At 44.3% G+C, this 17,324-nt stretch overlaps 1 protein-coding gene across 4 annotated transcripts in view; it reads right to left on the bottom strand.

The window, feature by feature from the left end:
• Window positions 1-17,324, bottom strand: part of LOC137599164 (cyclin-dependent kinase-like 5) — a 44,329-nt gene that overhangs the window by 4,310 nt on the left and 22,695 nt on the right. For 2 of the 4 annotated variants that reach the window (XM_068319903.1, XM_068319906.1), the window contains 13 exons: window positions 17,127-17,263; window positions 16,912-17,032; window positions 16,270-16,329; window positions 15,117-15,207; window positions 14,816-15,005; window positions 12,524-12,604; window positions 11,571-11,737; window positions 6,326-7,361; window positions 5,578-5,679; window positions 5,078-5,183; window positions 1,375-1,498; window positions 1,024-1,129; window positions 689-811 (listed from right to left, as the gene is read on the bottom strand). In XM_068319903.1, coding sequence (XP_068176004.1) covers window positions 689-811; window positions 1,024-1,129; window positions 1,375-1,498; window positions 5,078-5,183; window positions 5,578-5,679; window positions 6,326-7,361; window positions 11,571-11,737; window positions 12,524-12,604; window positions 14,816-15,005; window positions 15,117-15,207; window positions 16,270-16,329; window positions 16,912-17,032; window positions 17,127-17,263 — 2,444 coding nt within the window. The remainder of the gene's footprint in view (window positions 1-688; window positions 812-1,023; window positions 1,130-1,374; window positions 1,499-5,077; window positions 5,184-5,577; window positions 5,680-6,325; window positions 7,362-11,570; window positions 11,738-12,523; window positions 12,605-14,815; window positions 15,006-15,116; window positions 15,208-16,269; window positions 16,330-16,911; window positions 17,033-17,126; window positions 17,264-17,324) is intronic. The other 2 variants (XM_068319905.1, XM_068319904.1) reach the window with 2 other exon arrangements.

The following is a 17,324-nucleotide window of genomic DNA, read 5'->3' as shown; positions in this document are numbered from 1 at the left end:
ATTTGTGCTCTGTCGTTAGCTGTAACTGTATCTCAGCATTTGAACAGACTGTCACATATAAATAGAAATGTGAGAGGAAAAAAGACTCTCAAACACCTGTGTCATACTAAACCACTGCTGCCGCTGAGACATCAGTGAGGTAACATGTCAAAATGTGGCAGCTTTTATATTTAGCTTCTCCTTTGTTTTCTTGCCCTGATCTGTGCTCTGTCATAAAATAAAGGGTTTAAATGTACTTTGAGGGGTGGAAGAGGAATTGAATGGCTCTGCGTGATGCTGGTCAACAGTAAAGCGAATGTTCTCCTTCGTCCTCAGCTCATTACCAGACATGCTGTTCAGGCTGTGGTCAAAACCAGTTTCCACCGATCAGAATCAAAGAACGCATCAAGACAACCAACCAGATCCATCCATCCACAACTGGACTTGTTTTCCAGTTTCATCTAATTGAAGAATAAATGATCAAAATCAATAATCTTTGAAAGTAGCCAAATTTTTAGTTTGGATGTAGATGAATATGACTGGACTACCTTGAGTGATTTTTTTCCCAATAAAACGATCAAAGAAAATCAATGACACAAGCTCATAGTGAAAAAAATAAAGCATTCTTCATTCATTTTGTTAATTCATGCACTGTCAGTTTGGTGGCGTAGAGTAAGGAGGTGAGTAGTATAGTATAAACATTGTGTACCATGGAGGAGGACACTACAGGGAGGACTCTCACAGAGGAACTATGCTTTATGTTATTCTTTGGGATAAATAGAGGGAAAAGACATTTCTTGATGGTAGGAGGCCTTCCATCAGGGACTTGCATCTGTAACATAGAGGTACATGACTGGTGGCAAGGGGAACATGATACACATGACAACAAGAAAAAATGATTTTATATCTCCGTATAGGTGCCAATAAGCTATTAAACTCTGAAAAGCAGAGGAGAAGTATGTAGACAGACAGTGAGGGACACATGTATGAAACAATGCATCCAGGCATGGCCTGCATCCTCAGAGGGACTTGCATGCATGTTACCATTTGAGGTTTTTTCTTTTTCTTCTTTATTGCTCTGAAGAAACCCTGCTTCTCCTTTTCTTTGGACGGCTCCGAGGGGTTCAACACAACAGTATCTGGGCCAGTCCTGAAAGTAAAACCATGCTGTACATGATGCCCCAAATAAGAACGTGCGATATCTTTAAACTCCTGATAAAAGCTGACAGTTTCTATTAAAGCTACCATGATACAGTATGTGACCTGCCAGTTACTGAATACACCCGAGAAACGTTCATACTGGTGCAGTGAAAGTGTTTGTGTTGTTTTAAAGGAAATTTAAGTTAGAGATGATGTTATTACATGTGTCCTGTTGTATAAAAAGGTGATAATTACCAGGGGTCAAAAGCTGGCTGACGTTTGGAGTGGCTTGTCAAACTCGTGCTGTCCCCTGAGTGACCTGAGCTCCGACTCTGACCCCTGCTATCGTGGAAGGAGTTGTCCGGCCTTGGAGAGGGGACTGTTTTGATGCATGGAGAGAAGACGTAGTAAGAAACTTCTGTCTCAAGTCTTACAAAACGTTCACTGCACAACAAAAGCTCACCGAATAATTCAAAATAAATAAAAATATGACATTGTCCAATAACAAGAGAAACAAAAGACAGCAAATGGAGAACTGTGGTGATCAAATCTTTTCTGTACAACAAAGTTGCAGAGAAAAGTGTTTTCACAGAATATTACTAAGATGACCTTGTCGTCCCGGCAGACAGCAATTTCCATTTAAATAGCAACGTGTCAGGTGCAGGCACGTATGGGTTTTAAAATACTGAAGGTGACACTGATCAGTTCAATTCATCTTACATTCAAAACACTATTATGAATATGATGCTACATAGAACCTCTATGTGTCATTTTGCATTACTTTTGACTTTAAGAAATGGGTTTGGACATGCCCTTAAAGAACTTGTTCTTTAAACCACGGGATACAGTTTGCTCAGGAAGATAGTCACAAGCACACCTAGAGATCTTTCCTTCAGCCTCAGCTGTTAATATTCAAGTCCAAATTAGTGAATGTTGGTGTGCTAACATGTTAACATGCTAACATGCTAAACTAAAACTGCAAATACAGTGATGCCTCGTTACTTGCGGTTAATGCGTTCAAGGACCACCCGCAAAAAACGAAATTCCGCGATACAGCGACAAAATATTTAATTTAAGTAATTTAAACAGTTTAAACGTTTAAGAACCCTCCCCATACTGATATTTAACCACCTTATATCTGTATTACCTTTTCTCACACTCTTATATATTGTTTCAAGTGGTTTTAAGTGTTTCTTTAATACACAGAAGTGCGTTACGTACCGTGAGTCTCGAAACGCAGCGCACTTCCGGATGCTGTCAGCCAATTCAATGCGCGTACCGTATCACAGTATTTGCACATCAAGAAGCCGGGCATCTTGATGTGCAAATGCACGAAGGATTTACTGTAATACCCCTGAACATTAACATGGGGCTCCTGGTAGCTGGGCCTCCGCCCATGGGGCCTTGCTGGACTTAGCCCGAAAGGAAAACATGGGCCTAACTTCCGGTGGAGTGACCGCCCACCAAGGGAGCCATAGAGGACAGGTCCAATGTGCATTGGTTGGCAGTTGATGGTTGGAGTTTAGCCCAGTGAACATGAGAGTTGCATCCCTACACCTTTGGGTTGGGAACAGGTCTCACTGTTATTTCGGCGTACGGGCGGAACAGCAGTGCAGAATACCCGGCCTTCTTGGATTCTCTGGGAAGGGTATTGGATAATGTCTGGGGGACTTCGGTGCTCACGTGGGCAGTGATAGTGAGATTTCGAGGGGGGTGACTGGGATGAACAGCCTTCCCGATCTGAATATGAGTGGTGTTCTGTTCCTGGTCTTGTGTGTGTGCTAGTCAGTTTGTCCAAAAGAAACACCTTTGGACAAAAGCACAAGGACGTCCATAAGTGCACATGGCACAAGGAAACCCTAAGCTGGGGGTTGATGATTGACTTTGTGAAGATCATTTAACTTCAGCTATGTGTCTTGGACACTTTGGTGAAGAGAGGGACAGAGCTGTCAACATGCTTACAACATGTTGTGATATTGAATCTCTGGCCAAGCAGGGGGCCACACAGACTTGGCAGGGGGCTGGCCCAAATGTGTAATAAGGGCCTATTGAGAACCTCTGTCAGTGCAGTCTTCAACTCCCACTCCGGGAGAGCTTCTCCCAGATGCTGGGGAGGCTGGGGAGATTGAGTCAGAGTGGACCATCAATCAATCAATCAAGTTTTATTTATATAGCACTTAATCATGACAGCAGACATTTCAAAGCGCTTTAACAGACAGAGAAACCCAACTGAACCCTCCAGAGCAAGCATAAGCAACAGTGGCAGGGAAAAACTCCCTCCATGAGGAAGAGCCATGTTCTCCTCCATTATTAAAATGGCTGCTTGGAACTGTGGTCTTAATGCCTCTGGTGCCTGTCAGGGCAGCAACCCCCGAGCATGGTGGTGGATGCTGGAAGTAAGGGATGATGTCAAGCTGAAGACAGAGTCTTATCAAGCCTTGTTGACTTGTAGGAGACAGCCAACAGGTAATGGCAGGCCAGGAGTGCTGTGGCCCAAGCAGTTATGGAAACAAAAACTTGGGTCTGGGAGGAATTTGGGAAAGCTATGGAGGAGGACTACTGGTCGGCTTTGATGAAATTCTGGCAAACCGTCCAGCACCTCAAGAGGGGAAAGTGGCACACCGCCAACACTGTTTACAGTGGAGATGGACCTTGACTGGGGATGTTGTTGGGCAGGGGTACTACCATGTCTGTCATGTAGTAAGAAAGGGCTGGGGTCTCAGAGGTGGACTCGACCATCACCCAAGCTGAATTCACCAAGGTGGTTGCCAAGGGCTTGGTGGCAAAGCACTGGGGGTGGATGAGATTTGCTTCATTAACTCTCTGGAGGTGCAGGGATTGTCTTGGTTGACGTGTCTTGGTAACATCACATGGTGGTTGGGACAGTGCCTCTGGATTGGTATACCATGGTGGTGGTCCCCCTTTTCTAGGGGATCAGCCTCCCAGGAAAAGTCTATTCCAGGCTTCTGGAGAGGAGGCTTAGACTCATAATCGAACCTCAGATTCAGGAGGCACAAAGCAGTTAAGTTCCGGCTGCGGAACACTGGACCAACTCTACATTGTGGCCCAAGGGTGCCCGAGGGTTTGTGGTAGTTCATCCAACCAGTGCAAATGAGCTTTGTGGATTTGGAAATTACCAGTACTGTTCATAATCTTTATGGACAGAATGGTCATGAGCTTTGGGTCATGACGGCAAAGACAAGATCCCAGATACAAGCAGCTGACACACGTTGGTTGGGCACACCCTCAGAGAGAGGTTGGAGTTCAGTTACAGTAGAGGAGTTTAGTGTACAGCCAGCTGTGGTGGCCTGTCTTGTTTTCAATGCCTCCTGGATACCTCCCTAGGGAGGAGTTCTGGGCATATCCCACTGGGAGGGGTCTGTGGGAAGACCTAAGACATACTGGAGAGACTACATCTCTCAGCTGGGCTGGAAATTCCCCGAGTTCCTCCCCCAATGAGCTAAAAGAGGTGTCGAGGTAGAGAGAAGTGTGGGCATCCTTGTTCAGATTGTTGCCTATGTGACGGATAAGCGGTAGAAGATGAATAGATGGAACATTAACATGTTAATATTTTTATTTCAGGCATACACATCTTAGCATTTATCTCAAAGCACCATAGTGCTTTAGCACAACTTCATAGAGCCACTTGCATGCCTACACTTTTATAAACCAAATTCTTGTCAAGATTTTTTAATATTTTAGCTGCTTTTGAAAGTTTTTGAAACTCTTGAACATCAATTTTGTGTCAAGCTCCAAAATCAATTTGTGGAATTTATTTGAAATAAGGAAAAAAAAACTGTAACCCTAATGAGCAGGCTGATGGCCCTGATCAATGAAATTACTGGAGTAGTAGTACAATGATAATCATCATTGACGTGAAGCTAGAAAATGAACTGACATCTTGGTGTCCAGAGGGTAGTGAAAGAAAGAGACATTCAGAGTGTGTAATTAAACCAACCTCTGTAGAAGCTGCCCACCCTCCGAGGCATGGATTCACTGTAAATGTTGCGGTTCTCTTTGGAAGAGCCCCCATCTTCTGTTTGCTGGTCGTGATATAGGCCCACCTGAGTCACAACAAAAAACTTTGTCATGCAGAAAATCTAACGCCAACAGTTTTGCTGCCTCGCTATCTGAGCTGATATTTTTATTTACCTTTCAGAACAGAATGCAGGAGAGACACCAAGATTCAAGAGTGGTCATAATAATAAAACCACATCTTTGAAGGCTATAAATTTCTTCTTGAATCAAACTAAAATGTGCACTGATGACAAACCTCACTGCACTATCGTGAGCAGTCACATTAAAGGGAAGCAAAGCAAACAGAGAAAATGAAGAGGCATTGGATGTAAAGAGACAGCAAAAGAGAGTGCAGTTCATGACAGCAGCATCCACCCACATCCAGTCTACCGAGAGCGCGGATGTGGGTGGGGAATGGTGGGTGCAGGCAGAATGTCGGACCTCATTTTTTTGCCGCTGTGTGTGAAATGATGCGGCGTTGTCCCTTGTGGAGTCCCTTATTGGGGGTCTGCTCTGCGTGGCCTCATTGGGTGCCTGTTCACTCTGTTAATGGAAAAATGACGAAGCATGATGTGAGCTCAGCAATGCAGCGCACACATACAAACACGCACACACACAATTATATATATATATATATATATATATATATATATATATATATATATATATATATATATATATGTATGTATGTATGTATGTATATATATACACACACACATATACACACATATAGTATATACACAGTATGTACAGTATATACACTGTATATATACTGTACGTTTATATATACAGACACTGTAAGTGTGTATATATATATTTATATATACTGTATATATACTATATACTGTATATGTATACTATGTACTGTATGCACAAACACACACACACACACACACACACACACACACACACACACACACACACACACACACACACACACACACACACAGCATATATATTATAATGACATTCTGTATGTACTGCATAAAAAGAAAAAAAGCTGCATTTCCTGACTAATGCTAATAAAGATCATGATATTTTCAGATGCCACCAGAATAAATCTTGGCCTCGTTGTTGTAGAAACTGAGACTGAGGTAAAGTTATCCAACACCACCAGATGTAGGCATTTGGTATGATTAGATCATGTAGGCTTAGGTTTGCAGATTTTTGATGTGGGCTGATGACTGACCCTGCTCATGTCTTCCTCCCTGGAGGAGCCCCCTGAGTGGCGAGGCAGTGTGCGGTGCTGCAGCTGTGGGGAAAGGAGCTGGAGGCTGCTGGCTCTGGTGGGTATGCCCTGCCCCACCGTCAGGCCCTCGTCAGCCCCGTGTGTCCTCTGGTGGTCTCTGCGTACATACATCGAATGACGGTGAGGCCGCTGCTGGGAGGAAAAGGGACTAGTGTATCCCTGACTGTAAGACAGAGGATCATGAGGGGCAGACAAGGAATGTCCGTGGCTCCTCTCACTTTCCCCCGGCTCTAGAGTATCTGGAGATTTGGCCTCGTCTGAGGCTTTATGGCGGAGGGAGGACCGCCTGTAGGATGAGTCCAGAGTGTTGCTCTCTCTGTCAGAGCGCATGCTTCCCCTGCCAGCCAGGCCAGGCCCCAGCCTGTCCACTCGGCGGGACGCCGGGCTGCTAGGGGCCGTTAGGTCGAGGCAGCTTGAAGGGAAATAGCGAGATGTGGGCTCATCAGCATAAAGATGCACGTCATTTAAGTTTCCCACTGACTTGGCATCGCTAAGTGTACCGTAGCTCTTGGACAAGTTCAGGTAGGCAAACTTAGAAGAAGGTGTGGCACCATGAGAGTCCATGTAGCTGTGCCGACTGTGTTTCTCCCCTGACTGAAGCGTGTTGGTCTTCCCCTCCACAAAAGAGTGTCGGTGCTGCTGTGAACGAAAGTTGGATTTGAGGTACTTGGCTCCAGGACCGTCGGACACCTTGGAACCAAGGTTCATGTCAAAGTCGCCCTTGCTCTTGGCTTCTCCAGGGCTGAGCAGATGAGGCAGGTTGCTGCTGGCCAAGTCCATGTTGCATGACGTGGAGTGGTTGTAGATCTGCGCCTGATAGTTTTTAGGATGCAAAGTGGGACTGAGGTTGATCGCTGCTGGCAAGTTGCCGTTGAGAAAGCTGTCATTGCTGGGGTGGAGGTCTTCATGGCGGGGCAAGCTGGAGCACTCTCTGCTGCTGGAGCGGTGGCCTCCTGAGCTCTTTCCTCCATGGCTCCTAAACAACAGAGGAAAGACAGAACATCATCAACATAGACGATGTCAGTTACAATTCATCAAACTGTAGGAACCATCTGAAATAAGTAACTGCATCAGATTTCTATGTAGAAATCTTAGTCATAAAACAACAAGAGACATGACATGTCACTTATTACCAAGGTCTTTCTAAGCAATAATAATCCAATTTATAAATTATATTAGTTATATAAAGTTATATAAAAGCCACAGCTTTGAACAGGTTCATGGAACGTTCCTTGAGACTTACCAGAAACAATTACAGGGCATAAAAGCGACACATAAATTAAATGAAGTACTGTAGTACCATTATGTAGCTTTTATATCTCTACCTGTGCTGAATGAATTTTATCCTCGGGGGATGTAGAGGCTAAGCCAAGCTTTAATTTCCTGATGTATTTCACCACACTTACGTCAATGACCCGCTGATGCGCTTCCTGGTAACAGGGCTTTGAACCAGTTCAAAACGAAAACCGGAAACTTTTGGTATTTTGGCAGGAACGAAACCGAGAACTTTATATTTTTTAATGTTCCGGAACAGAATCGGAACAGAAAATAATTGTAAACCGGTTAATACTGGGGGGTTTTTTTTCTTGAAAAAAATATTTGACCTCATGTTTCACTTCCTGTCATTCACTGGACGCAGGATGAGAGCAGAGGGAAGTAGCGGCTATCAGCAGCAGTTACGAAAAGGGCAGTCTCCCAGTCACAATTTAATCATAACAGGTAAACACTGCAGTATGTCAAACTTAAAATGTATGATTTAGACATTAACTCATTGGCTGCAGTCATTTTCAGAGCAGTGTGTTCCTGTACTGCCATCGCTTTGTAGCAATACTGAGCTATGGGAGAAGCACAATGAATATCTGTTGTTCAGCAATAAATGACATAGTGGAAGTTATTCTTGTTTTATTTCATGTAGTGTCTAAGTAGGAGGCAGAAGCCTTAACTACAGTGATACGATCGTTATAAAGCAGTAGTGTAGTGCAGTGGTACTGTTTACTGTAGGGTAGGGATATATCTATAATTATAGTATATAAACTAATTGCTTTAGTTGCCAATTAAATTTAAAAGTCCTTAAGTTACCGTATTTCGAGGGATTCCACAGTTGTTACGGGGACTGCATAGACGAGGAGAGGCCACAAGACTCTGGGCAGAATAGAGCGCTGGTAGATCCAGGCTTTAAATCTACCAGGCAGGCCAGACTTGTCCACCCTGGTGAGCCATGCTCCTAGTTGCACACCAAACTCCTGGATGGCAGCAGAGTCTTTCAGGCTTGAGTCAAAGATCTTCCCCAAGCTCTTGACTGGCTGCTCCGTGATGGATGGGATTGCAGTTCCAGAGATCGAGAACCGGTACTTATCCATCACCTTCCCCCTCTTTAGTATCATGGACCCCGACTTGGAGGGCTTGAAACTCATCCTAGCCCATGTGATGAGTCTCTCCAATCCCTGCAAGATCCACCTGCTCCCTGGAACTGATGTTGTTTTGATGGTAAGGTCATCCATGTAGGCTCTTATAGGGGGCTGATGAACACCTGATCTGGATAGGGGCCCTCTGCATTCCACCTCTGCAGCCTTGACCACCATGTTCATTGCCAGTGCGAAAAAGGGTAACAGAGATGGTACAACCTGTTATTATTCCTTTCCCAAGGCAATGCCAGCCTGATGTTACTGAGCCAGAAGTGAACCTGAGCCTGAAATTGGCGTAATAATCCAGGATCAGGTGCTTGATCTTACTGGGAACGTAGTGGAGGTGTAGCACTAGCTCAACTAGTTTGTGTGGGATGGACCCGTAGGCGTTAGGTCCAACCACAACACAGCGAGATCGCCTCTGTTTTCATGGGCCTCTCTGATGAGCTGTGTGACTACACCAGTGTGCTCTAGACAGCCGGGAGCTCCAGGAATCCCACCCTTCTGTACTGAAATGTTGATGCATTTGTTCTTGAGGAGAAACTCGGTCTGTCTTCGGGAGACGATGCTGAAGAACACCTTCCCTTCCACACTCAGTAGAGAGATTGTCTGAAACTGGTTGATGTTTTTCGAGTCCTCCTCCTTGGGGATCTAAACTCCTTCTGCACACCTCCACTGGTTGGCCACTCTCCCCCTTCGCCAGATCACCTTCAGGGTCTTCCATAGATGTCGGAGAAGCTCTGAACAGCGCTTGTAGACGAGGTAAGGTACCCCACTGGGGCCTGGGGAAGATGCTGAGCGGGCTGCCTTTATGACCTCTTCGACCTCCTTCAGACTAGGCTCCGTCAGCTTGAACTCTGCTATTGGTGGGGCAGGGCTGACGAGAGCTTTGTTGAGTCCTAGATCTTGTTCCTTCAGTGGGTCGCTCAAAGTTTTCTGGAGGAAGTGGTTCACTTCTTCTTTTGAGCACTCGAGCCGGATACTGTGTTTATCCCCAAGCAGCTGTTTGGCAAAACGGAAGGGATTGGCAATGAAGACCACGCGCTTCCTGGCTCTCTCTCTTCCCCGCCTCTTGTGCCACTCTGCTATGCGTAGGGTTATCAGCTTCTTCCGCAGTTCTGCCAATGGTTGTTTCTCCTCCTCAATAGCTCTCTTGAACTGTCTCTTGAGGGTTTGGAGCTCCTGGCGCAGTTGGTGTATCTTAGTGGCCCTGCGGTTCATGGTGTAGGATGTGGTCTTGGTGTTACCCTTCTCAGTCCAGCCAAATCTTTGTGAGCCATAGCTGACAATGATGGTGGTGGCTTGGAGTCTGCTGTCAACGTCTCCTTTGGCTGTGGCTCGAATGATGTTGGACACGTCCTTGTCAAACTGCCGCCACTCGCTCCGTCTGCTTGCTGGGGGCCATTTAATCCGCTGCTGTGGAACTACTCTGTCGGGGTTGGGAGACTCTGGTACGTGGAGGGACTGGGATCTGTGGGTTGCCTCCTGTCCGGGCTCCTCCTGCGTCTCACCAGGTCCAAGACCTGTGCGTTGTACCTCGCTCTTCCGCTCCAAACATTTCATTCTGGCCTGATGGATTTTTAGGCCACGTTTGTTTTTAGATAGCTTGCCGCAGATACATGTCATACTCGTAGTCAGTTCGTTTGCGGGGGTCATGTCTTCACAGCACGGCAGGAGCATGTATAATCCTCGGCAGAGTCAAGGTTCAGCAGAACTCAGGATAGGGTTCTTTTTTAAACTGTTTCAGAGTTTCGGAAACCACTGTCAGGATCCACTTACGCAGCAAAGAACCCCCAGATATTTTTAAAGTCATAAAATTATAAAGGGGCCTTTTAGTAAATAAATTACTTTATTTGAGGTGGCCCTCAACGACACTAAAATTACCTGCTACATATTGAGAAATGAGAAATTAATAATTGTAAATGCAGCGATCGTGCTACAACCTCTGCTGTTTTAGATATTCTTACTTGTGTCATCGTTTTCAATTTGTAAGTACACCTACCTAGTACAGATGACATCAGATACCTGGTTGGTAGAAATGTTCTCAATTGGCTTTGTCATTAACAACTCTATTCTTGTGTATTCTTTTGTGTAACGTATGTTGTATGACTGTATGGGACCATAACAAAACAAGTAGGACAGGGATAGCAGGTACTGACCACAAAAACGCTGTAAATCAATTTTTTTAATTTTATTTATTAATTTGTCAATTATGATGAATAAACAAGTCTATCAGGTTATAGAGTGACACAGATGTATTCCATATATGATTCTTAGCCAAAGCTCATTTATGACCACCGTCCCTGGGTAGGCTGGTCAACTTGAAGACACGTGTATATTAATATAAAACTACAAACTTCCCAGTAGGTATGACTGTCTCTACTGTAATTAGATGTTGTGTAACAGGATCACACGCGACTTTCCACCGCTTTATCTGTCAGTCAGTCACCATGATTTGGGAAAAATCAGGAGGGATTTCTACAAGATAGTTCAATTTTTAGTATTTTCATTCTGTGCTGGCCCTCTGGAGCTTCCAAGCATTACACTTCACTGTCGAAGTTGTTTAATCTTCTTGCTGCATGTCTATGTTTCAATTGGATGAACTCTGTTTGTGCTTGCTGGTGAGTGAAAGCACATTAAATCTTCTCACAAAGGGAAACACATTCTACATAAGTGTCACTACATTTCGTGCTGCAGGTAATGGTCTAAAAACAACACTCACATTAGCATAAGGGATAAAAACAGAACAGCTTCATCTAGCTATCGTTCTCCCTGCTGACCTGCTGGGGGTGGTGTTGTCTCCGTGGTGTGGTTTTCTCTTGGAGGAGCGTACAGGTGTAGGTGTGGGTGGGCCGGGAAGCTCCACCAGCCGCAAGGTTTGGAAGGCGTGATGGTTGAGGCTCTGCTCCGTAAGAAAGCGCTCCGTTGGGTTCAGCAGCAGCAGGCTCTAACACACACACACACACACACACACACACACACACACACACACACACACACACACACACACACACACACACACACACACACACACACACACACACGCGTACACAGATGGAGCCCGTGAGTCCTCCAGACACCCTGGTCATCCAAAACTCGCTGGCAAACTGAAACAGTCATGCTACTATGACTCATCACCATTATGATAAAAGTCAGACTACTGCTACATTTAATTGTGTCTTGTAGTCATAACTACAAACACGCCAAATAACGATGTGAACTATAGTTTTTAACATTTTCTTTTCGCTCCATGTACTCAAAATAAAGCCGAACATCGTTCAGTGACAACAAGGGAACTATTACGACGAACACTCTTTGCAAGCCAGGCAGCCACACATTAGCAAGCCTAACAAAGTCTAAATACTAATGAGATGCCTGTCTTTGCTGAAGTCAGCCCTGAGATGACATTATGTTAGCAGTGAGTCATTATCTACTGAGAAAAGCGCAAGAGCACCAGCACAGCCCACATTCTTGACACAGAGCCCCTGTTTATAGTGCAGGCACAGCAGTAACAGCAGTGCTGGAGCGACAATATGAGCCAAGAGATGCTGAAGCGGCAAGGTGCATACATGGAGTCACGTCATAAGCTCCACCATAATGATGGCATTATCAGGTGAGGCTTTATGAATACAGAGTGTTTTCTATGTCACATGAGCAGAAATGAATTCCAATGATTGAAAAAGACAAAAATATCCACGCAGCTTCACAAGCTTTGTCAGATCTGGGACTCTACCTTCAGCAGATCCAGCAGAGCTCCACCGATGATGCCCAGGTACCTCCGCTCCAAAGTTTGGGGGTGGTTCACAGCAGGAAACTACAAGAGATCATAATGATGAAAAAGGATTGTACAGGAAAAATATGAAGAATTTAGCCACAACAAGTTACTTCTCTCTAGAAAGTGTGTACGTGTGTACAGTAGATGACTTATTTTCATTACTAGAAAGCCAAAGGAGGGTACGAACATTTTGAACAGAAAGGGGAGTATTTTCCAATCAGATATTGGCAGGGTCTTTATTTTTCTAATTAACTAAGCTAGTCAACACTCATAATGCTTTAGAAGACATAGTTCAGCTAGATTTAACTGGTTAAAACAAAGTCCTTTGAGGTCATCAGGATGATCCTAGCACTGGGGCCAGGGAAAGAGTTTATGAGCATTTGGGCTGGAAGCATTATTGACAATCACAACAATATATACAAAGAATTCAGAAGCTGTTTCTTGACATTTGATTCTTTGGTTACCAATAAGCTTCCAGAAAGTGTTCTTTGTTGCACACGCCTTACTGAAAATATTTTGGGAAACCAAATGAGTGGAGAGTTCAAACCTTGCATCGGTCTGAAAGGTCATCTTGTGTTTTTAGACAAAAGTAATGTGTGGAAAGGTGTGGCTGCCTTTGGTTCAGTTGCAGAGCATCCATCCATCCATCCATCCATCCATCCATCCATCCATTCATCCATCCATTCTCTTGTAGGCTGTTCTTCAGCCGCATTTTCGTCCCTTTGGGTCACGGGTGATGGGTGGGTTACACTCTAGATGCGTCGCCAGTGCATCATGGGGCCACTCACACCAATGGACTGGAGTGATCAATTCACGTAAACTGCATGTTTTTGGAAGTGGGAAGAAGCCAGGGAACCCAGAGAGAACCCATGCGTAAATGGGGGGAACAAACAGAAAGGAATTGAACCCTGAACCTCATGGCTGTGAGGCGACAGCGCTACCCACTGCACCATTGTGTTGTCCAGTCGTAGAGCATGTGCTCCTTATATACGGCAAAAATCTAGGAGGAGGCAAGGCTTTGATTCTGCCCATATACCTTTGCTGCCTGTCTTCTACCTTCTCCCTTAGCATTTCCTGTCTACCCTTCAGATGTCCTGTCAGGTAAAAACACTCCCCAAATAAAAATGAAACAATATGCAAAGATACACCAAAGAAAAGTGTGCTGTCTGAAATAATCTGTTTGATCTGCATTTGATTTATTGCTCTCTGACAATGAATTTATATTTAAATCTAGAGTGGAATATTTTACTTAAACACTTGTGCTCTTGTAAAACACTTCATCTCAATCTTTCCTTTGGACATAATTTTTCTTCTGACTGCTGTGAATGCTTTTTAGCCAAAAAACATCCAGAAGCTGTTCTTTTCACATCACACATTTCCATGTGTTGCAGAAGGCACTTCGTAGGTGGTCAGTGTGATAAAACAATGATTAACTATTCCGCGATCACTGACTCATAAGTGTTGTCTGGTTTCTTGTTGGTCTCCTGCTTAATGTTTTTAAAAAGAGTTTGTGTGGTTCCCTTCTCCCTTCTCATGGACATCTCAGCTATTTCTTTCATTGTTTTCCATTGAGGGAGGGGCTTGAACATGATCCATAAGAGAGCGTTACTAACAGAGTGTCATTTGAATCATTAACGGTATTGAACGGCTGCAGAGATTAGTCTGCTAGGCTACTAAGAGTAGATAAGGCATTTATTTAAAACGACAGGATTTCTGTCATCCGCCTGTCTTCCAGAAGAGAGTACTACAAAATAACCGCAATTTGAGCTTGAATTCAAAATGCAGTACATTTTTTTAAAGGCAGCATTAGCAACCATGCTAGTCTTTATCAGTAAGTATTCACTGTCAGGTATTCACAGAGGGACATTTTGGAAACTCATAATTATATCCGGAAGTGTGGGCAGAGAGAAAGGACAACCCGGGTCTGTGTAACACCAGCCTGCCACAGAAGACTTATCACTGCCTTCCTTCGCAGGACATAAAGGATACATGATACACGATGAGTCATTGCTATCCAATCAGTCACAGCAAACTCAGCAGAGAGAAAAACAAGTGGAGAGTGCAGAGATAAAGCAGGAGCAGAAAATAAATAAGGGAAGAAGAAGAAGAGAGGGAGGGAGGGAAGAAGAGGAGGGAGAAAGAGACAGGAGAGAAGATCAAGACGAGGCTGATGGATAGACAGAAATGAGCAGCCAATGAAACAAGGGGAGGAGTCAGCAGTGTGAGGCATAGTGAGGATCAGGGTGTTACCCGCAGCCCGTGGAAGCGAGGGTTGTTATAGAACAGCTTCATCTGCTCCGGTGGCAGAGGGCCCAACACTTTTTGGATGGTGAAGAGCTGATCGATCTCACTCTCTCCTGGGAAGAGAGGCTGTCCATCACTCAGTTCTCCTAAAATGCAGCCCACCGACCACATGTCCACCGCCTTCCCGTAAGGAGCTCTGGGAGCAGACATTAAAGGGGACGCTGATTAACGATTGGCATACGTTCACACTTACGCTGTTAGGTAATGACTGAGCTCTCAGGCTGTGTAATAAAAACACTAGACAAACCCCAGCAAGAGCTCTGGAGAGCGGTACCATCTCGTGGCCACATACTCAGTGTAATTGGCGTCGGTGCCCTCAGAGAGATTACGCGCAAAGCCTGGAAAGAGAAGACAGAGGAAGCCATATAGTGTAATGAGGAGCCTTATGTTATGGTCTATATACTGAGACACCAAAAATGATATTCACCACTCTCTGGATAGCGGTTATGATTCACAGATCTAAGTTATAATAAAGCAGTCGACTTAAGGAAAGCTGCACTTAAAGAGATGATGATCCCTCTTATGAGAGCTTGTATTAAAGCACTTCCATGACCCTGAAGCATAACTATAAATTTACAAATACAGCTATTGTCACAATCTAATAGTTAGTCTGATGGAAATAGCAGTAGACAATGTAACATCCTCATTCATCTTTGTTATTGTCAAGAGTTGGATGAGAAAATTAAATGTATGAAGCTTCAGCTGAGAAGATTGATAGTTTGCTGCAGCTAAATAATGACAAAGACACACAAGAAAGAAACTGCAGGCTCATGAGTGGTATCAATTTTCTTATCAACTTAGCAAAAACAAAACAGTAAATAAGCACAAAACATGAATGATAAATGCACTCAGAGCAAAGCCAAAGCTAAATATGTAAGGATAAACAATTTATTTGATAATTTCTGCATTAATAAATGCTTGACAAAGGTCACAAACACTGAAATACAGTGTTGCAATCATTCAAGATATACAAAGTCTACAACTACACACAATAACAATGTGCACTGTTTACATTATTTCTGTTCTCAACGCACTGAGCAAACAGCAGGTCTTCAGTCTCTCACTGCAGACTGTCTACATGGTCTTGGCTATGCCATGTTTTCTTTTTTCTCTCCATTTCTTACGGAGCTGCCAGATTGAATCAAGATTAGCCTCTTGTTTTCCAAGACATCTCATTAACTGAGATGAGGGGAAAAGCACAGTGGTAGCATGAGAAGAAAAGCAGAGGGCTGCACACACAGCTTTAGATAACCGGATGAGGCTGCCCGCTGCCCCTGCGTAGCAGTGGTTTCATCTTAATATAGTCTCTGTTGTAAACGCTCCCTTTAAATCACAGTGCTGACTGTTAAGCTGCCTTCCTTGCAGCTCCTACAGCACAAGTTCTCAATAGATATGCTCACCAAAGTCACATAACTTGAGGACGTCATCAGAGCTGATGAGAAGGTTTTCTGGCTTTATATCTGTGGAGGAAGAAAGCACATAAGCTTGTATCATTACATCACCACTGGGATCATTCCTGTCACCACATCTTCATCTGGTTTGTGGAAAAATTGCATTTTTTAGTTCAGTTGACAGAATATTTGCAAAAAAAAGAATCAAATTGTAGTCATAAAATGTCACAGAGTGTAAAGCAACAGTGGTAGAGATAGACTGTAAAGCTGTCCTGCAGCATACATGCTTGGTATACCACAGGCCATTTGGATGCCTGCTTGGTTCATTTACCATGCCAAGAACTCTACCAGACCATCTGGTTTCTGGCTCTGCTGTAAGTAATTCACCCAAAAGTCACACATTGCTAACAATAAAGGGGTTGATAGAACACATTCTGTAGGAGAACCTGCTAGGACAAAGTTTAATGACATACACTGACTCTGTTCTACAGTGAAAAAGAACATTTACTACAGCTGGTACCACTTTAGATGCTGTCCTCTCTGGACCTGAACAGGCTGCTGGGAACTCAGGACTAATCATGGTCGGAGCGTCTCTTCTCTACCTCCACCTGTCGGTGTTTTTATAACGCGTCATAGACAGAGTGACTTTACCCCGATGAACGATGTCGTGTTTGTGGCACCAGTGAATGGCTCTGATTAGCTGGTAGATGTAGCTGCGTGCTTTGTCAGTCGGCACACCATTGGGTAATTCCTCAAGCAGCTCAAGCATGTTCTGAAAGAGAAATAACAAAACAAGGTGACACCATGCAGGGTGACAGTAACACATACAAAAACACAGTCTAGAGATCAAAAAAGAACAAGCTAACCTTCTCCACATACTCAAAGACAAGGTAGAGTTTTCCTCTCCTGCGGAAGGCCTCCTTCAGCTCCACAATGTTCTCCTGCTTGAGGGTGCGGAGCATCTTAAGCTCCCGTAGCGTTGTTTCTTTAACCTCCTCATTTTCTGCATGACAGAGGGACACAGAGGGAAGAGGAATCACGCTGGGTTTGCGAGCAATGACGGG

Source organism: Antennarius striatus, chromosome 7 (genome assembly GCF_040054535.1).
Source record: "Antennarius striatus isolate MH-2024 chromosome 7, ASM4005453v1, whole genome shotgun sequence".
In the NCBI taxonomy this organism is placed as follows: Eukaryota; Metazoa; Chordata; class Actinopteri; order Lophiiformes; family Antennariidae; genus Antennarius; species Antennarius striatus.
The sequence above is the reverse complement of the archived record's forward strand: the minus strand, read 5'-3'. Positions and strand labels throughout refer to the sequence as shown.